Raw genomic sequence first — 27,962 nt, 5'->3', positions numbered from 1 at the left:
AAGTGGGGTGCCATCGCCTTCTCCGTTAAATTGCTTAAGTTAATTCTAATTGCAGGAATAATTCTGGGTCCAGCCACCACTCCACATCAACCCGCACCCGCCCCTAACGATCCCCAGCCCAGCCACCACACCAGGTTTCAGTTCCCATACTGAACTGCTTCAGCCTTATCAGCAGGAATCCTGTTAAGGGGAAACCTTTCTTTCCAACGCAATTATCCCACAGGATTTTAAGTTTTTACTTTAAAACTGTTACAGTTATGAGGAATCAATGATGCAACACAAGACGGGAAAGACCCTCATATACTTCTAAACCCTGACAAGATACCTGGGAACCAAAAGGAAGAACACAGCAGGTGTCCTCTCGGCCCCGCTCGGCCCCCCTCGGCCCCGCTTGGCCCCGCTCGGCACCGCTCGGCCACTCTCGGTCTCGCTCGACCCCGCTCGGCCCCGCTCGGCCCCCTTCGGTCCCCCTCGGCCTCTTTCGGCTCCGCCCCTCACACGCCCAGGCGCCGGAGGGTGCCCTACGCCCCGCCCCTCCCTGTGGCGTTCTTCCGATACCAGTGGTTGAGGAGTCTCGAGTCTTCCCTTCGACGCAAGCAATTCTACAGCCAATTCCCGAAGCCGAGACTTGGTAGATGCGGCCGACCATTGGAAACGTGAGGTACTTTTTTTGTTTGTTTTTGTTGTTGTTGTTAAGCTGCGCCTGTGGGGTCCCCTCTCCTTCCTATCCGTGGTCTCCAGTCACTTCGCACCTCGCTATTCCCCGACCCCTTCCTCCAGCCCAAATAAATTCAGTCGTTGTGAGAGGCCCAGGGTCTAGTTTCCTTTGGATGTAAAATCCTGAGGTAACACATACAGTGCACGAAATACGTAGTATTTTATAAGGAAAAAGTCATTTTAATTATGACGTGGCACTTGATAATTTTATAAGTATCAAATCGCGTGTTCAGGAAGTAGTTTAGAATTTCAGCTTTGGGACTGGTGCTGGAGCTGAAGTTCTTTCTCGAGTGGTAGGGAAGAGTATTACTGTCCTTTTCTGATGACTAAAAAGACTCTTCATTTGTAAAGACTTGATTACAAAGACTCTTCATTTTAGGAGATTATTTTCAGTGATGCTGGTTACTTGTATGAGCATTAGAATCAAAGAGAAATATAAAATGGTCGCAGTGCTCAGTCAGATCCCCCGGGACTGTAGCCTGCCAGGCTCCTGTGTCTATGGGATTTCCCAAGCAAGAATACTGGAGTGGGTCTTTGTTACCTCGCTCAGTCCTATCGGACTCTTGGCAACCCTGTGCCAGTAGGCAGGGTTTCCTGCCCTTCACCATCTCCGGAACTTGCTCAAACTCCTGTCCATCGAGTCGGTGATGACATCCAACCATCTCATCCACTTTTCTGCCTGCCTTCCATCTTTCCCAGAATCAGGGTCTTTTCCAGTGAGTTGGCTGTTCACATCAGGTAGCCAAAGTATTGGAGCTTCAGCATCAGTCCTTCCAGTGAATATTCAGGGTTGATTTCCTTTAGGATTTGTTATGGAAAAATGAGAATCCAGTGTCGCAAAGCACACCTCGGAGGACACTCAAAGACAGCGGAGTACAGTTTATTACCCCAGCAGGTCCAAGGGGAATCGGTTCTGAACAAGGACCCTGACATTTTCGAGAGACTCGGTTTTATACCCCTCGTACTCTTGCCTGGAAAACCCCATGGATTGAGGAGCCTGGAAGGCTGCAGTGCATGAGGTCGCTGAGGGTCGGACACGACTGAGCGACTTAACTTTCACTTTTCGCTTTCATGCATTGCAGAAGGAAATGGCAACCCACTCCAGTGTTCTTGACTGGAGAATCCCAGGGACGGGGGAGCCTGGTGGGCTGCCGTCTATGGGGTCACACAGAGTCGAACACGACTGAAGTGACTCAGCAGCAGCAGCAAGTGACTGTTTACATGTTCGCAACTTTTTTTGATGTATATGATTTCGTTTTACAACATGGAGGTGTAGGGAGAACTAACAATTAAGGTTAAAGGGGAACAATAATTATACTTCATGGGGGATATCTTCATTGTGAATCTAACCTGGGCAGCCTGACCTTAACTCCAATCTTTGCTATCTATGGGGAGGGAGGTCTCCAAGGAGACCTGGTTTTACTTTAAAAATAGTTTCCTCATTCTTGGGCAAAGTCGGGGCCCAGTTCACATGCTGTCTTAAGATGGCTGACAGGCCTCAAGATGGAGTTCCTCCTGCCCTCCTCAAAGCAGCCCCAACAGACTGATGGTCTTCAGGGACTCCTCTTGCTGTACAAGAGTCTGCTCCAGCACCGCAATCCAAAAACATGAATTCTTCTATGTTCAGCCTTCTTTATGGACCAGCATTCAAAAAGCAAAACTTTGATTCTAATTTTTATATCATAGGCTCTTCAGATAAAACATTCAGTTGCTTAAGCACTGCATAAGAACATTATGAAATTTTTATTTTCTACTGTTCCCCTTACATAATTGTTGAAATGGAGATGATCTGCAATGTATATATAATATTTAAATCGTGAATAATGTTGATAATGGCATTTATCATGTTTTTAAAATAGTCCACAAAAATGTCTCCTTACCTATTACACCTTTCATACAGAGGGTTACCATATGCAGCTGTTTTTGGTTAGATATCACATCCAAAGACTCAATGGCAATATGTTAGGGGCTTCCCTGGTGGCTCAGACGGTAAAGCGTCTGCCCGCAATGCGGGAGACCCGGGTTCGATTCCTGGGTCGGGAAGATCCCCTGGAGAAGGAAATGGCAATCCACTCCAGCACTCTTGCCTGGAAAATCCCATGGATGGAGGAGCCTGATAGGCTAGAGTCCATGGGGTCGCAAAGAGTCAGACAGGACTGAGCGACTTCACTTTCACTTTAGGTGACAGGTTAAAGCAAAATCAAACAAAAAACCCGTGAATTTAATTTGAAACTGTATATGATATTAAATATTTGCTGCTGCTGCTGCTAAGTCGCTTCAGTCGTGTCCTACTCTGTGCGACCCCATAGACGGCAGCCCACCAGGCTCCCCCATCCCTGGGATTCTCCAGGCAAGAACACTGGAGTGGGTTGCCACTGCTAGGAACTTGATATTTGGAGAGAAGAAAATACAGTCGACCCTTTGTATCTGCATATCCATGGATTCAATCGAAGCATGGAAAATATTTGGGGAAGAAAATCCATGATATTCCAAAAAACACAACTTGAATTTGCCACTCATCTCAACTATTTCCATAGCACTTAACGTTATATCTGGGCTTCCCTGGTGGCTCAGATAGTAAAGAATGTGCCTGCATTGCAGGAGACATGGTTTGATCCGTGGTGAGGAAGATCCCCTGGAGAAGGAAATAGCCACCCACTCCAGTATTCTTGCTTCCCCTGTGGCTCAGACGGTAAAGCATCTGCTTACAATGCAGGAGACCCGGGATCGATCCCTGGGTCGGGAAATTCCCCTGGAGAAGGAAATGGCAACCCACTGCAGTATTCTTGCCTGGAATTTCCATGGACGGAGGAGCCCGGTAGGCTACAGTCGGTGGGGTCGCAAAGAGTCGGACATGACTGAGCGACTTCACTTCCAGTATTCTTGCCTGGAGAACTCCCGGGACAGAGGAGCCTGGCGGACAGAGGAGTCCGACTCCATGGGGTCGCAAAGAGTCGGTCACGATGAGCAACTAACATTACATTATTTTGAATATAGGGACCTTTGTTGTCAATGTGATGCTTTTGCTTTTTAACTTCCCTTCCAGGAAGCAGAGGTCTTTTAATTTCCTGCAGTCACCTTCCTCAGAGATTACACTATTGAATTGTTCCGCCCCGCCCGCCGCGCCCCGAGGCCCCGCCAGTCTCACTTTCCCAAGGTGCAAGGCAGACCCGGCTTCCCTCCATGACCCGCACCCTGACAGCTTGTCTCCGCTTCCCCAGGCCGCCCCCGCCGTTTCACTGCTGGCCCGCGCAGCTTCCCACATCCGGAAGCGGAGAGCCGGCGGTGCAGCTGTCTTAGCGCGGCGTGAGTTTCTCTCTTTCTTAGTCACACGTGCCGCTCTCACTCGGCTTCCTTCGGTACCCGGAGCTGAGGGTCTCTGCTGACTCTAAATCCCCGCGCCCGCCCTACCAACCCCAGCAAATTCAGACGTCTCTGTGAGCGGCGAAGGGGCGCCTCCCTTTTGGTTTAAAGTCTGCACTGCAGCCGGTTCCTGCTTTTGGAATTCTGAAACGCTGCGTTTCGCACCTCCTTCCGTCTTAAAACCATTTACTGTCCCCTCTGCACTTCCTGCACCGCATAAAATTCTCTTCCACGAGGTGGGCATTTACGCTCCGCGGTCCTCAGCCTCGCCTTCTCGGTCCCTGGAAGCCACGTCCTCTCCCAGGTCCTGGGATTCTGGGGAGCGCGCCCCGCTTTTGAGACCCACTCCCTCTCAGCGCCCATATCTCCTCGGCCTTGTTTCATAATGACCTTTCCCCTGATCCTGTGTCGGGGTGGGTGACCTGGGCCAACCACTTGACCCCCGTGGTTCTTCCATCCCAAATTCCACCAGGTGGAATTTGGCCTTTGGAGGAGGAGGACTTCTTGAATAAGAGGGCGACAGTGGAGAGGCAGTTCACACAGAGAGCCCGCAAAGGGGATACAAAAGTTGGAACCTTGGCTTACAGAACAGTATCCTGGTGGGAGATGAAGTGGGCTCCGCTGGCAATGCGGGAGACCTGCGCTCGATCCCTGGGTTGGGAAGATCCCCTGGAGAAGGGAACAGCTACCCACTCCAGTATTCTGACCTGGAGAATTCCATGGACTACAGCCATGGGGTCGCAAAGAGTCAGACAGGACTGAGGGACTTTCACTCACATCCAGTAATTGGAGGAGCTGAGAAAGCAAGCAAGGTGAAAGGAAGCGTAGCCACTTGGGGGTGCCAGAGAGTTGGGAGGAAGGGAGGGCAGAGATGGAGGAAGAAAGGCAGAAATTCTTGGAGATTGAGGATCATCAAGGAGGTTGGGTTAGAAGCATTTTGCAGGGAACAGATGGCAGAGAGAGGCCGGATGGGAGTCAGGGAAGAAGTAAAGAGTAGGACAGGCACAGCTGGAGAGCAGAGGAGAAGAGAAAGGGAGAGAGATGGAGAAAGAAGTAGGGAAACAGATCAACTAAATGAAGTGGAAACAAGTAGTGTGCAGGTGGGGGAGAGGACTAGATCCAGGAGAGTGTTGAATTGGTTGGATAAGGATTATGAAGTCGTGATACATTGATTTTTGACTTACCTCATAGCTCAGTCAGTAAAGAATCTGCCTGCAATGCAGGAGACCTGAGTTAATTTCTGAGTGGGGAAGATCCTCTGCAGAAGGAAATGGCAACCCACTCCAGTATTCTTGCCTGGAGAATCCCATGGACAGAAGAGTCTGGCGGGCTACAGCCCATGGGATCGCAAGAGTCTGACACGACATAGTGACAAAACGACCACATTGATTTTGCGCTTTAGGGTCTAATAAATTTAAAACTTGCTTCTTTACATTATACAGATGAGAACTGCAAAACTTCTGTCTGTAAGGCTTGTGCATTTTCTAATTATTTGTATTAAAAGATACATGTGCAGAACTGACTCTCTTACTACATGGTGCCTTTTCCAGGAACATTAAACATATTCTTTGTGATCGTTTTCCTTTTTGCTTTCTCCTTTCTTTCCAGTTAATTCTTTTTGTAGCTTGGGATAGATTAGATCATTCAATACCTAGATCATTCAATACCGACTTTCTTGTAAAGAATTATTCGCTTCTGAAATAAAATTTGTTGCCCTCCTGTAATTAATTCGTGTCATTGTTTTCTAGGTATGCTATGTTCTCAAATGTTTTTTTTTCACTTGACACCATAATTCTTCAGTGGAAAAATTTTTAACAAGCGGATTCACTTTAGGTTTGTTTCATGTTTATTTGAGGCCCATTTGCTGTTTCTTCTTGATGTTATATTTTCAAAGCATTTTTTTGGTAACTAGTAAATAGATGTAGACTGTTTTGATGAGTACTTAGGAAGAATGCCAGTGATCTTTTATATTAAGAGTGATGACCTAATTTGAGCAGTTAGTCTATATTCCATTTTCCTCTCTTTTATGTGATCTGGTAACTAGTGAGCAATGAGGTGATCTGATGATGTTTGCCTCAGGTCTAGAATCTGAGCAACAGTGACCTCTGAAATGATTGGCCAAATTGGGTGTGTGACTGTGTGTGGCAGTTCTTCTTGGAGGGAGAGCCCAGGTGTTATTAGAATTTGAAATGGGTCCCAGTTTTGCAAAATGAAAAAGGACAACAGTCGGATGGAGGCAGGAACATATGCTTAGAGTTAGATTATCAGCAGATGTCTTCTGTGAATAAGGGTCAATCTGCAGGGAGGCCTCCCACCTCCACTGGCTTCCCCGTGTCCTCAGGGCAGCATCCTGACTCCTCAGGTGGCTCCACAGCCCTTTGTCACCCTCAGGTCACTGCCAGTGTCTCCAGCCTCATCCTGGGAGCTGACCCCGTTCTCATGGTCAGTCTGTCCTGGTCACATTCACTTAGTCCTTGTTCATAGACACCAAAACCTTCTCTGTCTCAAATCTTAGTTTCTACGCCTGCTTTTTTGGTCATTAAATCACCGTGGCCCTTGCTCTTTCTGTTCTTTCAGGTCTAGGCCAGCGAGGTCTCCCCATCTCCTTCCCATATTAACCAGGTTTGCTGCCCCTATATTAATCACCTTCATCAGAAATGCCCTTGTCCTTTGACTGTTGGAGTCTTTCCTCTTTTCCCTTCATTGAAGGATGCACCTCTTCCTCCCTCAATGCTCACAGCATCTCGTTCTGGAGGTGAGGACTAGGAACATGGGCTGGGCTGAAGAATTCTCAGGGGAGACAGAGGGGACAGGATAGGTGATGATGGTTCCTGTACCTCTTCTGGACATTTCAACTCTAATTGATCCTTACCCCATGTGGACACTTAATCACTGAAAATGAAAAAGATGTGGGGCATCCTAATGAACCCGATAGATGTAGTGTCTTGAGATGTCCCCATGTTTTAGTCCACTGTGTCACAGGTCACTGCAGCCCCCAGGTTTTCTAAGCTCTGACCACCCAGGGAACATCTTGGACAGAGGCCAGTTCATCTGCTCAGAGCAGGGGATGCTGAGTTTACTGTGGTTAGAGTGGCCAGAAGGTTTGGAATCCAAGGGGATATGAAGGAGTCCCCCCCCCCCCTTCCTTAAAGACCTGGGATATGTTCCAGTTAGCTCCCACTTGGGAGAACAGGGGTCAGTGAGACTGGGGTCTCTCTATCTTTGTTAATTCTTTACTGAGCTCAATCCAACCAAATCTCAAGGGCCTGTTAAACTTTCTGATATCCCAAGTTGCGATATCTGATATCCCAAGTCAAGTTTTCCCAGGAAGGCCAGTTCCTTGGTCTCTGTACTGAGTGCCGAGTGTCCTTGGATTTGTAGCTTGTGCGCAACTCTGTTGCGATGCTCATGCCCTTGGTCTCTGCTGTTTATCCCTCTTGTTCAACCATGCATGAAGAGGTATAAAAATGGGGGAAAGTGAAGGGGAGTTTGTCAGAGTCTCCAGGAGGCTTGTGGGAGCAAGAGTAGGCCTCTGGATGAACCCAGTGAATTGGGGGTGTGGTATGTATATGTGTGTGTGTGAGAGAGAGAGACATTCATACTTGTGGGATTACAGGGTGTGTGGAACTGTTGACAAAGGTGGTCTCAGTTCTACCTGGAGAACCTGAATGTGGGCTCATGGCCGATTGTGGGCTGCGTGGAATGGTGGGTGTGCCATAGTGTCTTAGCTCAGTTTCCCTGGGACACAGATGCTGTGACTGAGGTTTGCATGACTGGGTTTCGTTGGGAAACAAATGATCACACCTCTGAAGGAAGGAAGGAAGGAAGGAAGGAAGGAAGGAAGTGGAATTGGGAAGAGGCCTGTTACTCTGCCACGTGTTAGAATCAAGGCCTGAGCTGAGTCCACAGAGAGGTCTGGGTGCAGGAGGATGGGCATAGTGGTCCCAGAGAAGGGGGAGGGGATCCAGGAGGTGCCCCACAGCACCCCCTCCACACAGTGGATTTTCTGGTGTCTTTACGGAGGGCAAGAATCAGACCCGTAGAATAACTGTCATTAAAATTCAGGAGATCACTTTGTGGATTACCTGTAGTTTTTCTGTTAGTTTAAGTTACTAATGAAGAAGATTTCAAATGGAAGGTAAAAAAAGGAGAAGTTGGCGTGTTCCTTGGAAGATGTTGAAGTTGCACTGGGGCGTGTGCATCAGCCTACACATCTGTCTTGTGTTATTAGATTTTGGTGATGACAGTTTGGGGCTGCTGGGGTCACTGTGACTGATAAGATGTCTTGAGTCTGGTTGGTGTTTGGGCGTCTTCGTGTGTATTATTCCATCATTAACAAAGGAGTTGTTAAGGCTTGGAACCTTCTGGGGATTGCCTAGCAGCATGGGTGGATTATTACTAGGTCTCTGGGGAGTGTGTTGGCCCAGATGCAGGTTTGGAAGTTTCTTTCAGCCTCAAAGCACAATGGTTGGGCCTCAGCTTTGATGGCAGAAGACTTTTCCATGATGCAGTGAAGGCTTGTTCTTAGATTCCGAGGGTTATCAGCTCCACAGTAACCTGTAGTACAGAGGCTTATTCTGGAGATGACGCAGCTGCTACTTGTTGCTGCCAGCGCAGTGGATTCCTCTACTGTTCTCTCATCGTCTTTACAGGTCTCGGGCGTCTGCCATGTACATGCACAGTACAGTTAATGGTTGTAAACGGTTGAAGGCAAGTAAATGGTACATGGAAAACAGTATGGAGTTACCCAAAGATTAAAAATAGAACATGCATAGGATCGCGCAATCTCACTTCTAATTATATAGCTGAGAAAAGCAAAATTTTTAAAACTGTTTATGTATTTGGCTTTGCCTGCGTCCTGCAGGATCTTTGGTTTCAGTGCACCGAAATTCTAGTGTGGTGCTCGGGCTTAGTCGCTCCGCTGCCTGTGGGATCTTAGTTCCCCCACCAGCAATTGAACCCGCATCCCCCACAGAGCTAGGCAGATTCTTAACCACTGGGCCACCAGGGAAGTCCTGTGCAAAAATCAGTATTTTGAAGGAGTAACATGCACTCCCATAACCCATACTATATGATTCACAACAGCCATATGTTGTAGAAACAACCTGAATGTCTGTTTTCCGCCGAGTGGATGATGAAACCGTGATGTGTGTATGAGACAGGCTGGGTCCTGGGACCTTTTACTGCAGTTCTTGCACCTGGATGAACGTCTTCTCGGGCAACAGACCTCAAAGAAAGTGTAATTGAACAAAAGAAGTATAACCACATTCATGAGCGGACAGCAATTCTGAACAATGAGTAAAAAGACCACAAACCAAGCTTGATTTCTGAGGCTCCAGAAGCAAAAGCAGGTCACTTCCCGTGATCCCGGCTCACAGCACCTCCGGGGGGCCTGAGGCAGAGCAGATCACCTCAGCTTCCTTCCAGCCATAAGCAAAGGGATCAGCTCACCCCCCTTTTTGGGAGGACCAGGGGCACACACTTCTTTTTCTGTCTCTCCTTACTGCAACAAGAGTCCCAATAAAGCCTTTCTTGAAATTCCCCTCTGGTCTCATAACTATTTCTATTGATTAAAGAGCCCCAGGATCCAGGTTGAAAACATGTAAGTGTAAGTGTTAGTCACTCAGTCATTCAGACTCTTTGCGACCCCAGGGACTGTACCCTGCCAGGCTCCTCTGTCCATGGAATTCTCTAGGCAAGAATACTGGAGTGGGTTGCCATTCCCTTCTCCAGGGGATCCTTCCAACCAAGGGATCAAATCTGTCTCTTCTGCATTGCTGGCAGATTCTTTACCTGCTGAGCTCCCAGGGAAGTCCTCATGGGTAACCCAGGCAAATATACACACATATTTGTAATGGCATATTCAGTTCAGTTCAGTTCAGTTGCTCAGCCATGTCTGCCTCTTTGCCAGCTCACGGACTGCAGCATGCCAGGCTTTCCTGTCCATCACCAACTCCCAGAACTTACTCAAATTCATGTCCATCGCATCGGTGATGCCATCCAACCATCTTACCCTCTGTCATCACCTTCTCCCACCTTCAGTCTTTCCCAGCATCAGGGTTTTTACCATTGACTTGGTTCTTTGCATCAGGTGGCCAAAATATCGGAGTTTCAGCTTCAGTATCAATGATTCCAAGGAATAGTCAGGAATGATTTCCTTTAGGATTCACTGGTTGGATTTCCTTGCTGTCCAAGGGACTGTCAAGAGTCTTCTCCAACAGCAGAGTGCAAAACCATCAATTCTTCGGCACTCAGCTTTCTTTATACTCAACTCTCACATCCATAGATGAGTACTAGAAAAACCATAGCTTTGAGTAGATGGACCTTTGTTAGTAAAGTAATGTCTCTGGTTTTTAATATGCTGTCTAGGTTGGTCATACACATAGCTTTCTTCCAAGGAGCAAGCGTTTTTTAATTTAATTGGTGCACTCATCATATGCAGTGATTTTGGAGCCCCCCAAAATAAAGTCTAACACTGTTTCCACTGTTTCCCCTGCTGTTTGCCATGAAGTGATGGGACCTGATGCCATGATCTTAGTTTTCTGAATGTTGACTTTTAAGCCAACTTTGTCATTCCCTCACTTTCATCAAGATGCTCTTTAGTTCTTCTTCACTTTCTGCCATAAGGGTGGTGTCATCTGCATACCTTAGGTTATTGATATTTCTCCCGGCAATCTTGATTCCAGCTTGTGCTTCATTCAACCCAGCATTTCGCATGATGGGCTCTGCATGTACGTTAAGTAAGCAGGGTAATAGTATAGAGTCTTGACTAACTCCTTTCCCAATTTGGAACCAGTCTGTTATTCCATGTCCAGTTCTAACTGTAGCCTCTTGACCTGCATACAGATTTCTCTGGAGGCAGCTCAGGTGGTCCAGTGTTCCCATCTCTTTAAGATTTTTCCACAGTTTGTTGTGATCCGCACAGTCAAAGGCTTTGAATAAAGCAGAAGTAGATGTTTTTGTGGAACTCTCTTGCTTTTTTGATGATGCAGTGGATGTTGGCAATTTGATCTCTGGTTCCTCTGCCTTTGCTAAATCCAACTTGAACGTCTGGAAGTTCACAGTTCACATACTGTTGAAGCTTGGCTTGGAGAACTTTTAGCATTACTTTGCTAGCATGTGAGATGAGTGCAATTGTGCGGTAGTTTGAACATTCTTTGCCATTGCCTTTCTTTGAGATTGGAATGAAAACTGACCTTTTCCAGTCCTGTGGCCACTGCTAAGTTTTGCAGATTTGCTGTCGTATTGAGTGCAGCCCTTGCACAGCATCATCTTTTAGGATTTCAAATAGCTCAACTGGAATTCCATCACCTCTACTAGCTTTGTTCATAGTGATGCACCTTAGCCTGACTTGACGTTGCATTCCAGGATGTCTCGCTCTGGGTAAGTGATAACACCTTCGTGGTTATCTGGGTCATGAAGATCTTTTTTGTACAGTAATTCTGTGTATTCTTGCCACGTCTTCTTAATATCTTCTGCTTCTGTTAGGTCCATACCGTTTCCGTCCTTTATTGTGCCCATCTTTGCATAAAATGTTCCCTTGGTATCTCTAATTTTCTTGAAGAGGAATCTAGCTTTGCCATTCTATTGTTTTCCTCTATTTCTTTGCATTGATCTCTGAGGAAGGGTTTCTTATCCATTCCCATGTAGATGGAGATTTCTGTCACTTGGAACAGCTGGGGTGAATGTAGAGAATATTATGCTAACTGAATTAGGACAGACAGGGTAAGACTGATATTCTATGTGCTCGCTTATCTGTGGAATGTAAAAATGTGAAACTCACTAGTACCAGACAGTGGGATGGTGGTAATCTGGGGCTGGGAGGTGGGGAGGCTGGGGAGATGTTGGTCGAAAGGTACAGACTTTGAGTTGTAAAATGAGTGGGTCCTGGGGATGTGTGTGCAGCACGCTTACCGTTGTTATCCTATTCTGTTACTGCCTGCTGGGAATTTGTCAGGAGAGTATGTTGTCAGTGTTTTCACCACACACAGAACATGGGAATTTGGAGATGATGGATGTGTTGGTTCGTGGATTGTGATAAATATTTCACAGTGTACACGTGTCACATGATCACATGGTGTATGATATATGTACACAGAACCCTTCTCCTTAGTCTCAGTAAAGCTGGAAAAGAAGAAAGTGGGAGGTGGCCTGGCCTTAATCCTTCACTAGTGCTCAACACAGGCATCACATGAGAGCATGAGGCATTTTGCCCAGGCATGTTTTGTACCCCTCCCCCAACAGACATGCTCCTCAGGTTCTCATGTGGGGCCTCGCCCCAGGAATGTGCACAGGCCACAGATGATTCCCATCTGGATCCTGCATTGAGCACCAGGGCTCTTGGCCTTCACTTCTGAGACTGAGATCGGGCCCTGGGGGAGGGGAGGGCACTCTGCTCTGAGTGGGGCTGGACCAGGGCCTACTGTGTGACCTGAAGGGGATCATGGGGTCAGCGGAGGTCCCCCTGCTGCTGTGGACATGAAGCCTCACCAGGCGGGGAGTGTGATCCGAGAGAAAGTGTGGGAAAGTCCTGTGTTGGTCTCTCTGTGGGAGTTGACCGTCCTGAGTCCCTCCTGAGACAGTGGCCACAAAGCACTGTCTGTTCCACACGATGAGGGCTTCCCTATGTGAATAGTTGGGGCTCAGGAAGGGGGTGTGTTGACCATATGCATTAAACAGCATGTTTTCAACTTTCATGATAGAACTGTGAAGACTCATGGACGAAGGAGCCCAGAAGAGGAAAGAACAGGAGTCAGGCATGGCTCTTTCTCAGGTAGGGTCATATTCTCAGTGGATTCTCACACTGCCTTCCTGAAATGCCCTTCTCTGGACTCGCTAATCGTGTCTGACTCTGAAGTATCCTGTCTGACGCCAGTACACACGCACTCACCTGGGGCCTTCCCTCAGGGCCTGTCATCTCCACTTAGATCCCGTCTCCCCATGACCCGGTGACGTGGACCTTGTGAGGAGGCTCCCGTGAGCACCATCCTGGGCAGGGCTTCTCACCCATGGGCTGGAGACAGGGTCTCGGTGCTGTTGGGCAGCAGGGGTTGCTTAGGGCCCATCTGGATGCGCTGTCTGCTCTCTTTTAACCAGGGTAAAGAAGCTGTATATGGACCTCAGGTATTAACATGTACAGTATCGGTAAAATCTGCCAAAGAGGCCAATGAGGGGAAATCAGTTCTGACTTTTTATAGTACATTTAAAACTAAATGAGCACCTCCTTGAAAACTTAAGTTTTTGGGAATGGAATGGAACGTTCAGAAAGAGATGTCAGGGCTAGGGAGTGTTTCGTTACACCATCTAATTTAAACTGTGAAATCAGGCTTACTAATTTTTTTTTCTTTCTTTTTTGACCACATGATGCAGCTTCCAAGGTCTTAGTTCGCTGAGTAGGGATTGAACCTGAAACCGTGCAGTGGAAGTGAGGGATCTTAACCACTGGACCATGAGGGAATTCTCCAACTTTACTAGTCTTGATTCAGTATTTTCTTAATGGAATAAAATAATAAATTGTGGAGTTTATTAATAAGTACATACCTAAAATTAATGATAAAAATCACATTATTATTTTAAAAATATATTTATTTCCTGTACTGTATCTTCATTGCTTCAGTGTCTTTTCCCTAGTTCTGGCGAGTGGTGGCCACTCTCTGGTTGCAGTGCACACGCTTCTCATTGCAGTCGCTTCTCTTGTGTTGCAGCCCAGGCTCTAGAGCGCGCCGGCTTCATTAGTTTCACCTCCTGGGCTCTACAGCTCTGTCTCAGGAACTGAGACTCATCGTCTTAGTTGCCTCTCAGCATGTGGGATCTCAGACCAGGCAAAAACCCACATCTCTTGCATTGCCCAGTGGATTCTTTACCATACACCGTAGGGAGGGCCACATATTTTTAAATACAGGTATTTTATAAAGATTGGAAGAAATCTTCTGTGTGTTATTTTCTGCTTGTATTACTTTTAATTTTTTTTGAACTAGAATAAGATAATGTTGACGAATTCCTGGTGGTACAGTGGCTAAGAATATGCCTGCCAACGTAGGGTGCGTGGGTTCCATCCCACGTCCGGGAAGATGCCTCAGAGCAGCTAAGCCCATTGGCCACAACGACTGAGCCTGTGCCCTAGAGCCCGGGAGCCAAAACTATGGATGCCTGCACTGTCTAGAGCCTGTGGTCCAAAACAAGAGAAGCCACTACAAGGAGAAGCCCGGGCACTGCAGCTGCAACTAGAGAAAGCCCACTCACAGCAATGAACACCCAACATAAGCAAAATAAATAAGCTTTGAAAAAGAAATAGAATGTTGACAGTTACTGAATGAAGAAGTAAAATGAAAGAAGAGAATGGGAACCCACTCCAGTATTCTTGCCTGGAGAATTCCATGGATAGAGGAGCTGGAGGGCTGCCGTCAGCGGGGTTGCAAAGAGTCTGGCATGAATAAACAGGTAAAGAACAACTTCCACACACAGTAGATTGAGCTCTGAAAAACAAATCTAAGTGTCTAGCTTTCCTCCTGCAGATTCTTCAGTGACTCTCAGTAGCTTTTGGAATAAAGTCCCAAATCCATAGATCTTGCATAAATTAGCCTCTGCCTGGCATCACCCCATGTACATTCCCTGTGTGCCAGTCATACTGGCTGACTTGCTGTTCAGTGAATATCTTCCTGCCTCAGAGCCGGCACTCAGGCTGTTCTCTCTGCTTGCAACACTCTTCTGTTTCCCACCTTGCCAATCCTAAGTGTTTCTTCCTCACAGAGACCTTGTCTGATTTCTCAGTGTAGCTTAGACTTTCTGTTTAATCTTGTCTTAGCACCAGGCCTGTGTCAGAGCACTTATTTCAGTAGTAACGTTAAAATTGTGGATGAAATCGGCTGGCTGGCTGCTAGATGATGAAATTGGCTGGCTGGCTGCTAGACTGTAAGCTCCATCATGTTCACTGCTGTATTTCAAGTTTGACGCACAAAGCTGACGCTGAATGAATTTTGATAGAATGAAAGAAAAAAAATAAAGACAACTCTTTTTGTTTAAATCAATTGTGTGTTTACACATGCATGCATGAATGCATGGATATATAACTCCGTGGTTTTATTACAAAAACATCCTCTCATAAATAATGGTGTATTCTTTGTAGCAGTTTCAGTTCTATCTTAAGTGTATTTCATGGTGTTAAGTTTTTTCTGCATCATCACATGAATGATGTAAATTGTAGTAAGATTACTGACATTGTGTGGGTCGCGATGGGAGAGGGTGTGACCCTGTATCGTGACCATTTATGCTCTTCTATTGTATTTCAGCTTCCTTGAACTTGTTTCAGGTATTTTCAGGAAACTCTCTGTGGATGCTCTTTCCTTCTCTGGTAGTTAACTGGTTGATTCTTTAGGTTCAGTTGTCACTCCCAACCACCTGAGCTCAGGTACTGTTGGCTTATTTCTTAACAGTTTGATCTGAGCAATTAGTTAGAGTGACAGAATTTACTCCTCAGGGTGACTGCAGCCATGAAATTAAAAGACGCTTACTCCTTGGAAGGAAAGTTATGGCCAACCTAGATAGCATATTGAAAAGCAGAGACATTACTTTGCCAACAAAGGTCCATCTAGTCAAGGCTATGGTTTTTCCAGTGGTCATATATGGATGTGAGAGTTGAACTGTGAAGAAAGCTGAGTACCGAAGAATTGATGCTTTTGAACTGTGGTGTTGGAGAAGACTCTTGAGAGTCCCTTGGACTGCAAGGAGATCCAACCAGTCCATTCTGAAGGAGATCAGCCCTGGGATTTCTTTTGAAGGAATGATGCTAAAGTTGAAACTCCAGTACTTTGGCCACCTCATGCGAAGAGTTGACTCATTGGCAAAGACTCTGATGCTGGGAGGGATTGGGGGCAGGAGGAGAAGGGGATAACAGAGGATGAGATGGCTGGATGGCATCACTGACTCAATGGATGTGAGTCTGAGTGAACTCCGGGGGTTGGTGATGGATAGGGAGGCCTGGCGTGCTGCAATTCATGATGTCGCAGTGTAGGACACAACTGAGTGACTGAACTGAACTGAACTGAAGGTGGACACAGATCTTTCTCTAACATGCTGTTATGTTGATGACAAGTTCATCCGTGTAAAGTCTTTAGGATAATGCTTAGTTTGTAGGAATTGCTGAAACATCTGTTGTCAGTGTGATGATGTCATCATCATCACAATGTGTGTTCTTTAAAAGTCAGTGTGTTTTCATGTTCATCGCAGCACTATTTATAATAGCCAGGACATGGAAGCAACCTAGATGTCCATCAGCAGATGAATGGATGAGAAAGCTGTGGTAGATTTACACAATGGATTATTACTCATCCATTAAAAAGAATACATTTGAATCAGTTTGATTCAATTCAAATTCAATTCAAATCAATTTGAATCAGTTCTAATGAGGTGGATGAAACTGGAGCCTATTATACAGAGTGAAGTAAGCCAGAAAGAAAAACACCAAAACAGCATACTAACATATATATATGGAATTTAGAAAGAAGATAACGCTAACCCTGTATGTGAGACAGCAAAAGAGACACAGATGTATTGAACAGTCTTCTGGACTCTATGCGAGAAGGCGAGGGCAGGATGATATTGGAGAATGGCACTGAAACGTAAAATATCATATGTGAGACAGATCAGTAGTCCAGGTTTGATGCATGATACAGGGTGCTTGGGGGTGGTGCACTGGGATGACTCAGAGGGATGGGATGGGGCGGGAGGTGGGAGGGGGGTTCAGGATGGGGAACACATATACGCTCATGCCGGATTCAAGTCAATGTATGGCAAAACCAATACAATATTGTAAAATTAATTAATTAAAAAATAAATAAAGTCACTGTGGACTTTGTCATCTCTAAAGACAACAGTCTTGCTGTAACTCATCTAGATAGTGAATGCCACTCAGTCATGTCCGACTTTTTGTGACCCCAGGGATGGTGCCTAGCAGGCTCTGCCGACCATGGGATTTTCCAGGCAAGAATACTGGAGTGGGCTGCAATTTCCTTCTCCAGTGGACTTTCCCAACCCAGGGGTCAAAGCTGGGTCTCCTGCATTGCAGACAGATGCTTTACCATCTGATCCACCAGGGAAGCTAAAGTAAACTTAATTAATTAATTAAAAAATAAATAAAGTCACAGTGGACTTTGTCATCTCTGAAGACACCAGTCTTGCTGTAACTCATCTAGATCGTGAATGCCACTCTGTGTTGAATGTTAACACTTCTGCATAGACAACCCAGTCTTGGTTTTAATTTCTGTATTTTTCATGTATTGTCCACATACATGACAAATTCCTGTTGATTGCAGGATATCATAATCTTAGGAAAAAGAGGAAATTATAAATTCGATTGCAGACCAACAGTTTGCTTCAAGCAGCTTTTAAAGTATCTGTCAGAGTATTATTTCATCTGAATTGAGCGTTACCCCTCTCACCTCTTCTCATTTTGTGTGAAACTAAGAATCTTCCTCAGGGCCCATTGGTGAAATGTGTTTTCATTTCAGGCACAGTTGACCTTCAAGGATGTGTTCATAGATTTCACTCCCGAGGAGTGGGAATGCCTGGACCCTGCCCAGAGGACCTTGTACAAGGACGTGATGGTGGAGACCCTCGGGAACCTGCTGTCTGTGGGTGAGGATCACTTCCCTCTGAAGTGGGGATCTGCCCTGGGGTACCTCTGCATGTTCCCTCTTTACCTTTTGAGATCTCCCATTTTTCTTGACTAAGCTCAAAACCTTGTTGACTCACACGTGTAAAGCTTCCTGATTGGCATCAGGAGTTTAAACTTGTCCTTCCTTCAGGTGACCTGCCCACTGTGTGATGCACAAGGAGTTTCTCCACAGCTTGAGTGTTTATAAAGCTGATTTCAAACTTTGAAATATCCAGTTGCCTGTTTTCTAGCCCTGTGTTCTTGGTTCAGTAGTTCTTAGATAGGAACTAGATACCTGCTGCATGTTGTACTGTATATTATACTATTCCCTGTGCATTCAGAAGGAGACAGATAGTAAATTCATTTGAGAAGTATTTTTCTGTCGGTTTATAATATCCTCACTCCTTGGCTGACAAAAGAACTGCATTCTACACCTGCCTATGCAGGAGACACGGGTTCGATCCTTGGTCTGGGAAGATCCCACATGTCACAGAGCAGCTACGCCTCTGTGCCTCAACTACGAGCCAGCACTCTAGAGCCTGGAAGCTGCAACTACTGAGCCCACATGGGACAACTCCTGAAGCCCATGCACCCAGGAGAAGCCGCAGCAAGTGAGGAGCACGAGCACTGCATCTGGAGTGTAGCCCCTACTTGCTCAACTTGGGGAAAACACAAAGCAGCAGCAATCACTCACCCCTGCCAAAGGAAATGAATACACCGATGTATTAAAAATAACAGATGCATTTTAAAAAAAAAAAAAAGAGGTTGGATTCTGGAAGAAGCCACAGTATATGGCATTACTTCCAAGTAGGAAGTTCTGTTTCTGATCTGAACATTATCTCCATTCTTGTGGCACAAGGAAGAAGACCCCTGGATTGTGGAGAATGAAGTGCTAATAGCAAAAATCCAGACGAGTGGGAAAGCATCCACAGTGTGATCACAGGTCAACTGTCACAAGGACAGAGAGGAAGCCACGCCGTTCATGGTGTTTGGGAAACTCTCCAAGTGGGAGAGTTCTGTGAGAATACAGATGTTTAATGTTTGTGAACTCTCACAGGATATTTTTCTTCTCCCTAACTTACAGCTCTGTTCTTTGACATGTGAAATGTACAGCACCCTCCAGTGGTGCTGTAGCACCCACAGACATGAAGGCAAGATATTTTTTTTTTTGGCCTGTACTGGGTCTTTTTTGCTATGTGGTCTTTTGTCTATTTGAGACGAGAGAGGGCTATTCTCTAGAGTGGGAAGCACAGTTACTCATTGTAGTGGCTTCTTTTGTTGTGAAGCACAGGCCCTAGGCACACGGGCTTGAGTAGTTTTACCACACAAGCTCAGTATCTGTGGCTCATCAACTTAGTCTCCGTGACATGTGAGATCTTCCTAGAACAAGAATCAAACCCATGTCTCCTGCATTACTAAGCAGATTCTTACCATGGAGCCACCAGGATGTTAGGGAAATTAAATAAATAGTTTTGTTTAGGCTTCAAGACAAAGCAGTGCATTCCTCTTACCTTGCTTCTAGCCTGCATGGAAACTGCCCTGAATGTGAATGTCCTGACTGTCTCCTGTGAGTGCAAGTCTTGCAGCACCATAGGTAAGATAGAGGACAAATCTTGAGATTGTTCAGCCTTTGCAGGGGCCCTTGCCAACCAAGGCCCAGGCTTAGCACCATCCAAGGCCCAGGCTTAGCACCATCCAAGTTGGATCCTTCTCTCTGCCTGCTGCTAAGTCGCTTCAGTCGTATCCAACTCTGTGCAAAGCCATAGATGGCAGCCCACCAGGCTCCCCCGTCCCTGGGATTCTCCAGCCAAGAACATTGGAGTGGGTTGCCATTGCCTTCTCCAATTCTCTCTGCCTACCGTGAGGTAAATAAAAGTAACTTAAAACTGCAAACAGAAGTATGTGATTTGTGAGGATGATTATCCATATTACAATGTCACATTATATTTTGGTTGATCAAATATTCACTTTTTAAGTCGACTCTCTTTAGCCAGCCCACAGCTCCAATTGTGTCCCCATACTGCCCTTTTTCTCTCCATTCTTTGTCCTGTTGTGGCCTTACACCCCTCCCAACCCCTCTGTCTCCCTCTCCATCAGCTGGTCCCCTTTTAACTGCCCCTGTCTCTGAGGGGGGAGCGGGAGCCCAGGTTCCCCCACCCTAGCAAGTTTGTTAACCCCTTTAGATTCTTCTGATCAAAGACCCCCATCTCCCTGGAGAGACATTCCAAGATTTTTATGAGTCCTTCTGTCCCTGTTATCACAGTCAGTTTGAGCACTGTTCAATCTGTGTTGTAGCCATAAAGCTGTGACTATAGAAAGGAAGGATAACTTGTTTGATACAGGATGGCCATGATGTTGTTTAGACTCTGGAGAAAACTGGTTAAGATGAATTTTTTTTTCCTTTGAAAGTGCAAAACTGGTTCTTTTTACATGTGGAATTAAAAATAGCAAGCTTGTTAAAAAGGCGTGCCAAAAACAAAGCTTAAGGTTAACCTTTGCCAGGGCTTCCCAGATTACTCTAGTGGTAAAGAACCTGCCAGCCCCTGGGAGAGACACAGGAGACGTGGATTTGATCCCTGGGTAGGGAAGATCCCCTGAAGAGTGAATGGCAACCCACTCCAGTATTCTTGCCTGGAGAGTCCCATCATGGACAGAGGAGCCTGGTGGGCTAGAGTCCACGGGGTTGCAGGGGGTTGGATAGGACTGAAGCGACCCTGCATAGCGTGCCACCTTTGCCATGTCCTTGAAATACGTAACCCATTTTTCCAGAGATTTCAGTCTTGGGCAAATTAGAATTTTAAACCATGGCGCAGGGGGGTGGGAAGAAAAGGGGAAAGAGATTTTAAATCTCAAGCAGGAAAGTATGAGAGCTCTCAAGTCTGTCGATCTGCATTTCTGTTTGTCTCAGTGTGTGTCTTTGTTTTTGGATAATATTGCTGAGGTTAATTTGTAAACGAGCTCTAATTCAATTGTTTGTAAAAAAAAAAAGTAAGCACTTTCAAACCAAACAACTACAAGAGAAATTAACCTAAATGAATTTCAGGTTCACATGAATTGGGAAATATTCAATATTAAATATCTAGTATTAATGTTTGTTTGCTAATCTAATTAAGACAGGTCTTGAGTCTTCAACATTGTCTAATACTTTTGTTGTACCTAGCTTTAATGTTAAGCAAGTTTGTCAATAGTTAAAGTAACTCAGGTGAAGAGTTTTAAGGAAAGAATGTGAATGCAATTGAAGCTTTTAAATAAGCTCTATTAAGAATGATTATACTTTGGAAATGTCTGTCTAAAATAGTCTCTCCAGATGTGAATAACCTGAACTCCTGCTGCTGCTGCTAAGTCACTTCAGTCGTGTCCGACTCTGTGTGACCTCATAGACGGCAGCCCACCAGGCTCCCCTGTCCCTGGGATTCTCCAGGCAAGAATACTGGCGTGGGTTGCCATTTCCTTCTCCAATGCATGAAGGTGAAAAGTGAAAGTGAAGTCGCTCAGTCCTGTCCGACTCTGAGTGACCTCATGGACTGCAGCCTACCGGGCTCCTCCATCCATGGGATTTTCCAGGCAAGAGAACTGGAGTGGGGTGCCATCGCCTTCTCCAATTAGTGCTGTTAGGTGGCACTAAAAAATAAATAAATAAAATTTATTTGTTTTTGGCTTTGTTGCTTCAGGTCTTTGTTGCTTCAGGGGATTTTCTCGACTTGCAGTGAGCAAGGGCTACCGTGTATTTACGGTGCGTGAACTTGTCATTCTAGTGGATTCTCTTGTTGCAATGCGTGGTGTCTGTGTGTTTGCTCAGTAGTTGTGACTCCCCAGCTCTAGAGCACAGAATCATCATGTGTGCCCTACAGGCTTAGCTGTTCAGGCATGTGGGAATTTCCCAGATCAGGGATCAAACCTGTGTTCCCTGCACTACCAGGCAGATACTTTACCTCTGAGCCACAAGGGAAGCCCCAAAGCTTGTTCCTTTACATATATCTTGGAGCCAATGAACTGGGTGAGTTTAGATTACTGTGTAGATAGGGAGTTGATGTATTGAATGATTATTGTGTAAGTAGAGAATTTTTCACTTACAATATAACTGACATGAACCACTTGTTAATGTCATAAAATGCCTATATGTCTATCTACTGATAGATTTCTAAGAGGTATTTGGAAAAGTGTTTATTTTTTTATTTTTAAAATTATTTTAGGGAATTCCCTGACAGTCCAGTGGATAGAATTCAGTAGTTTCACTGCAGCTAGCCTGGATTTAATCCATGGTCAGGGAACCAAGTTCTCAGAAGCCACATGGTCCACAAAAAAAAAAAAAAAAGCAAAAAAAATATATGTATAGTTTACAGAATTCTTTATTTTCTCAATGCAGTATTTTTTGAACAGTTACTAACTGCCATTTATTTTTTACATTATTCATTAGAATGCTTCTTTTGCATTGTTTACCATTCCAATGTGTTGCCTGATTGATGCTTGTTTGCTCAGTTGCTCAGTCCTGTCTGACTCTTTGTGATCTCATGGACTGTTGGCCACCAAGCTTTCCTATCCATGGAATTTTTTTAAGGCAAGAATAGTGCACTCGGTTGGGATTTCCTGCTCCAGGGGATCTTTCCAACCCAGGCATTGTATCCCCCTGTGCCGTGTCTTCTGCATTGGCAGGCAGCTTGTTTACCAGTGAGTCACCTCTCTAGTCCTGTATGTTCTTTACCATTTAAATATGTATAAATATGCATAAAATGTGTACAATATACCATTAGTTTCTCCTCAATTATGAGACAGCAGTGTGTTTAGTACAAAGTAGGATGAGTTTTGAGGTCATGATGGGACAATGTGTTTTCTTTGAGAACTGACATGAGTTTGCATAAATGAATGTTTTCTGATTGTGTTTGAAACTACACTACCCTAAAATTAATTTGAATTACATATGATCATTCTTTTTTAAAGAATTCTATTCCTTTAGTTTTCTATAGTTTTGAGATCATCTTTGCGGAGATTCATAATTCTGTTAGGATGAATATGGCTTTTGGTATGAAAGTCATGTGTTTGACAAATAATTTATTTATGAATTGTAACTAATAGAATACCTGTGGTTCTTTATGTCTTGTAGATATGTCTCAGATAGATATGATCAAGAAATTACAGGCAAAAGCAGACAGTGGTAAAGGGGAAATTTTTCAAAGAGTGATGTTTGAAAGAGCTGAAAGCCTTGAAAGCAAAGATTTTCACCTCAGGAAGATGCAGGAAAATATAGATGACTTTGACTGTCTGCGGACAGATGATGAAAGAAATGACAAAGGATTGTCTACATCCCATAACAAAAACCTCACTGATGGAAGAGATCATCATAGTAGAAGTGATGCAGAAAATGGAACTTTTGAAAGGCACGGATCAAGCTTTCAGGATGAATTGCAGATGATGCAATCTGAAGGGATAATTTTTGAATGTAGTCAAGTTGTGACAGACGTCAGTGCCTCAGGTTTATCATCTCAGAGAACTCTTAATGTCTGCGAAGGCTTTTCTCATAAAGATGAGAATGCTGTTATGCATCCTTCAGAACTGTTACCAGACCATGAAACACAAAATAAAAGACCATACAAATGTAATGAGTGTGACATAACCTTTCTTCAGGACTCAGAACTCACTAGACATCAAAGAATCCATACAGGAGGAAAACCATACAAATGTGATGTGTGTGGCAAGGCTTTTAATCAAACTAGAAAACTTGCGATTCATTGGAGAATTCATACTGGAGAGAAACCACATAAATGTGATGTGTGTGGCAAGGTCTTTAAGCAAGCTGCAAAATTTTTAATTCATTGGAGATATCATATGAGAGAGAAACCATATAAATGTGATGTATGTGGCAAGGCCTTTAGTCAAACTGCAAACCTGGCAGTTCATCAAAGAATTCATACTGGAGAGAAGCCATACAAATGCAATGTATGTGGCAAGGCCTTTAGTCATAGTGCAAACCTTGCTGTTCATCAGAGAGTTCATACTGGAGAGAAACCATATAAATGTGATGTATGTGGCAAGGCGTTTAATCAGACTGCAAAACTTGGACTTCATCAGAAAATTCATACTGGAGAGAAATCTTATAAATGTGATGTGTGTGGCAAGGCATTCAGTCGTACTGGAAACCTTGCTGTTCATCGGAGAGTTCATACTGGAGAGAAACCATATAAATGTGATATATGTGGCAAGGCTTTCAGAGTAACCTCACACCTTGCTGATCATCGGAGAGTTCATACTGGAGAGAAACCGTATAAATGCAATGTATGTGACAAGGCATTTAGTCGTGCTGCAAACCTTACTGTTCATTGGAGAATTCATACTGGAGAGAAGCCATATAAATGTGATGTATGTGACAAGGCCTTTAATCACACTACAAGACTTCAACTTCATCAGAGAATTCATACTGGAGAGAAACCATACAAATGCAATGTATGTGAGAGGGCGTTTAGTCACACTTCAAGCCTCAGTGTTCATCGAAGACTTCATACTGGAGTGAAACCATATAAATGTGATATATGTGGCAGAGCCTTTAGTCAAACTGCAAGCCTTGCTCTTCATCGGAGTATTCATACTGGAGAGAAACCATATAAATGTGATGTATGTGGCAAGGCCTTTAATCAGACTGCAAAACTTAGACTTCATCAGAGAATTCATACTGGAGAGAAACCATATAAATGTTGTGTATGTGGCAAGGCCTTTAGTCACACTACAGGACTTGAACTTCATCAGAGAATTCATACTGGAGAGAAGCCATACAAATGCAATGTATGTGACAAGGCATTTAGTCATAGTTCAAACCTTACTGTTCATCGGAGACTTCATGCTGGAGAGAAAGCATATAAATGTGATATATGTGGCAAGGGTTTCAGTGTAAGTTCAAGCCTTGCTGTTCATCAGAGAGTTCATACTGGAGAGAAACCGTATAAATGTGATACATGTGGCAAGGCTTTTAATCAGACTGCAAAACTTGGACTTCATCAGAAAATTCATACTGGAGAGAAATCTTATAAATGTGATGTGTGTGGCAAGGCATTTAGTCGTACTGGAAACCTTACTGTTCATCGGAGAGTTCATACTGGCGAGAAACCATATAAATGTGATATGTGTGGCAAGGCTTTCAGAGTAAGCTCAAACCTTGCTGTTCATCAGAGAGTTCATACTGGAGAGAAACCGTATAAATGTGATGTGTGTGGCAAGGCTTTTAGTCAAGCTACAGGCCTTGCAGTTCATCAGAGAATTCATACTGGAGAGAAACCATATAAATGTGATATATGTGGCAAGGCCTTTAATCACACTACAAGACTTCAACTTCATCAGAGAATTCATACTGGAGAGAAACCATACAAATGCAATGTATGTGACAAGGCATTTATTAGTGCTGCAAACCTTACTGTTCATCGGAAACTTCATACTGGAGAGAAACCATATAAATGTGACATCTGTGGCAAAGGTTTCAGAGTAAGTTCAAACCTTGGTATTCACCGGAGTGTTCATACTGGAGAGAAACCATATAAATGTGATGTGTGTGACAAGGCATTTAGTCATACTGGAAACCTTGCTGTTCATCGGAGAGTTCATACTGGAGAGAAACCATACAAATGTGATGTGTGTGGCAAAGCATTTAGTTGTACTGGAAACCTTGCTGTTCATCGGAGACTTCATACTGGAGAGAAACCATACAAATGTGATGTGTGTGGCAAAGCGTTTAGTCGTACTGGAAACCTTGCTGTTCATCGGAGACTTCATACTGGAGAGTAACCATGTAATTATGGTATATGTGCCAAGGCTTTCACTGTAAGTTCAAGCCTTGCTGTTCATCAGACAGTTGATACTGGAGAGAAACCATATAAATGTGATATGTGTGGCAAGGCCTTTAATCACACTACAAGACTTGAACTTCATCAGAGAATTCATACTGGAGAGAAACCATATAAATGTGATATATGTGGCAAGGCCTTTAATCACACTACAAGACTTGAACTTCATCAGAGAATTCATACTGGAGAGAAGCCATGCGAATGCCATGTATATGACAAGGCATTTAGTCATACTGCAAACCTTACTGTTCATCAGAGACTTCATACTGGAGAGAAAGCATATAAATGTGATATATGTGGCAAGGGTTTCAGTGTAAGTTCAAACCTTGCTGTTCATCGGAGTGTTCATACTGGAGAGAAACCATATAAATGTGATGTGTGTGGCAAGGAGTTCAGTTATACTGGAAACCTTACTGTTCATCAGAGAGTTCATACTCGAGAGAAACCATATAAATGAGGTGTATGTGGCAGGGCTTTCAGTGTGAATGCAAACCTTGCAGTTCATCAGAGAATTCATACTGGAGAGAACCTTGCAAATATAAAAATTTTGACAAACCATTTAGGCACAGTCAACCATAACTCATCATCAGGCAGTTCAGACAGGAGAAACCATATAAATATGATGTATATGGCTGGTGCTTTACTTGAAATGACGAACTTAGTAACCATCAAAGAATTCATACTAGAGAGAAACATTAGAAATGTGACAGTTGTGAGAAACATATTAGTGCAAATGTCGTGAGTGTGACAAAGCCTTTAGTCAAGTGTCTAGGCCTTATAATTCATCAGAGAATTCATAGTGTATTGAAAACATACAAGTGAAATGAACGTGTCAGAGTTTCTAGTGCATGTTCAGCATTAACTGCCCATTAGGCAGTTCATACATAAGAGAAACCATGTAAATGTTATTTATGTGGCAAACCGTTCAGTGATAAGAAATGACATTGCAGATCATCTGAGAATCCATTCTGCAGTGAAAACTTACACATGTAGACAATACAAGAAAATATATCAACTTTCTGACCCTCAGAAAATTCAAACTGTAGGAAAACTACACAAATGTGTTAGGTGTGGGAAAGCTTTGATTATCTGTTCAGCCTAACTCACCATCCGTTAATTATTTTTTCTTTTTTTACAATAGTGTGATGGTTTTTGCTATATATGAACATGAATAGGCCGTAGGCGTACATATGTGCCCTCCCGCCTGAACCCACCTCTCTCCCCACTGTATCCCTCCAGATTGTCCGAGAGCACTTGCTCTTACATCACACTCCCACTGGCTCTTTTACATATGGTAATATACATGTTTCAGTGCTAATCTCTTAAACCCTGCCATCCTATTTCTTTTTTTTTTTCAATAGGTTTTCCTTAGTGTTGCTTTTTCTATCCACATGTTATGACCCAGTTTTAATGTTCAGTTTACATTTCTTTCCTGCTTTACACTAACAAATACATAAGTCAATGGGTTATTTTGAAACTTTTGTAACATTAAAATGCATGTAGGCGATGACAGGGAACATAGTGGGTGCCCTGTAAATGTAAAGAAAGACAGTTACTTTAGGACTTGAGTTCAGTCAGATAATACACATAGAAACATTTACAGATAGTGCCAAGTTGATAATTTTGGTGAAAAAAATTCTAGTGTCTTCTTAAGACTTTATATTTTATAATGTGCTTTGTTGTCCAGAACTGACAGATCTTTCAGAAACAGACAACAAAGAAATGAGAGAAAATATATTACAATTTTTCAACAAGAAGTAAATTGCCTAATTACCGTCAAGTGATCATATAGTAATCTGACATTCCATTACATTAAAGTATTCGCTTAAGTATTAAATATTATGATGTAAACAACTTTTTCTCATATAAGTATTTGAAGCTTTGTCATCATAAGCATGGAACAGAAAGTTTTATAAAGAAGTATGCATTTCTCATTAAACGTTTTTTTCTCTCTTTAATAATCTTTAAAATTTATTTTTGGCTATGCTAAGTCTTCATTTTGCTGACTTCTTTCTCTTTTTACAGCAATCAGGCTATGAATTCTCCACGTAAACTTGGCTGGGGTATGGTTGGAGACTGGCATTTTGATGCTTCTTTTGGTCAGTCCAGAGGACTCAATGTCTTTTTGTGTTTTTTTGGCTATACTAAGCCTTTTTTTTTTTTTTTTTTTTTAACTGTACGTGGGATTTCTCTAGTTGCAGCAAGCAGAAGTGACTTTCCAGTTACTTGTGTACAGGCTGGGGTTACTGGTGTACAACAGTACTGGGGTTACTGTTGTTGCAGAACACAGGCTTTGGAGCACAGGCTCAGTACTTGTGTTGCACGGGCTTAATTGCTCCGAGGCATGTGGTATCCTCTCAGACCAGGGATCAAACCTGGGTCCTATGCATTGGCAGGTAGATTAT

At 44.0% G+C, this 27,962-nt stretch overlaps 1 protein-coding gene across 2 annotated transcripts; it reads left to right on the top strand.

Annotated features, from left to right (window-relative positions):
• The first annotated feature begins 473 nt into the window (after positions 1 to 473).
• On the top strand, positions 474 to 27,515 carry LOC147354493 (zinc finger protein 610-like). Of its 2 annotated transcripts, none has more exons than XM_086354204.1 (4): positions 474 to 661; positions 12,783 to 12,853; positions 17,586 to 17,712; positions 22,833 to 27,515. In XM_086354204.1, exons 2-4 carry the CDS (start codon positions 12,797 to 12,799, stop codon positions 25,496 to 25,498), a joined length of 2,850 nt encoding a protein of 949 aa, XP_086210330.1. In that variant the 5' UTR covers positions 474 to 661; positions 12,783 to 12,796; the 3' UTR covers positions 25,499 to 27,515. The 2 variants fall into 2 exon arrangements, with proteins under 2 accessions (XP_086210330.1, XP_086210331.1); XM_086354205.1 differs by lacking the exon at positions 22,833 to 27,515 and adding an exon at positions 18,178 to 19,624.
• The last annotated feature ends 447 nt before the right edge of the window (positions 27,516 to 27,962 follow it).

Source organism: Bos grunniens, chromosome 18, assembly GCF_055505025.1.
Source record: "Bos grunniens cultivar Pamir isolate PY7600 chromosome 18, Bosgru_T2T1.0, whole genome shotgun sequence".
In the NCBI taxonomy this organism is placed as follows: Eukaryota; Metazoa; Chordata; class Mammalia; order Artiodactyla; family Bovidae; genus Bos; species Bos grunniens.
This window is presented reverse-complemented; position numbering and strand designations above follow the sequence as displayed.

Bases quoted from the DNA above. Each gene is read 5' to 3' on its own strand.
- LOC147354493 (XM_086354204.1), top strand. From the start codon at position 12,797: ATGGACGAAGGAGCCCAGAAGAGGAAAGAACAGGAGTCAGGCATGGCT. The intron at 12,854-17,585 runs GTAGGGTCATAT...TTTTCATTTCAG, and splicing joins CAGGCATGGCTCTTTCTCAG to GCACAGTTGACCTTCAAGGA. The intron at 17,713-22,832 runs GTGAGGATCACT...TATGTCTTGTAG, and splicing joins CGGGAACCTGCTGTCTGTGG to ATATGTCTCAGATAGATATG.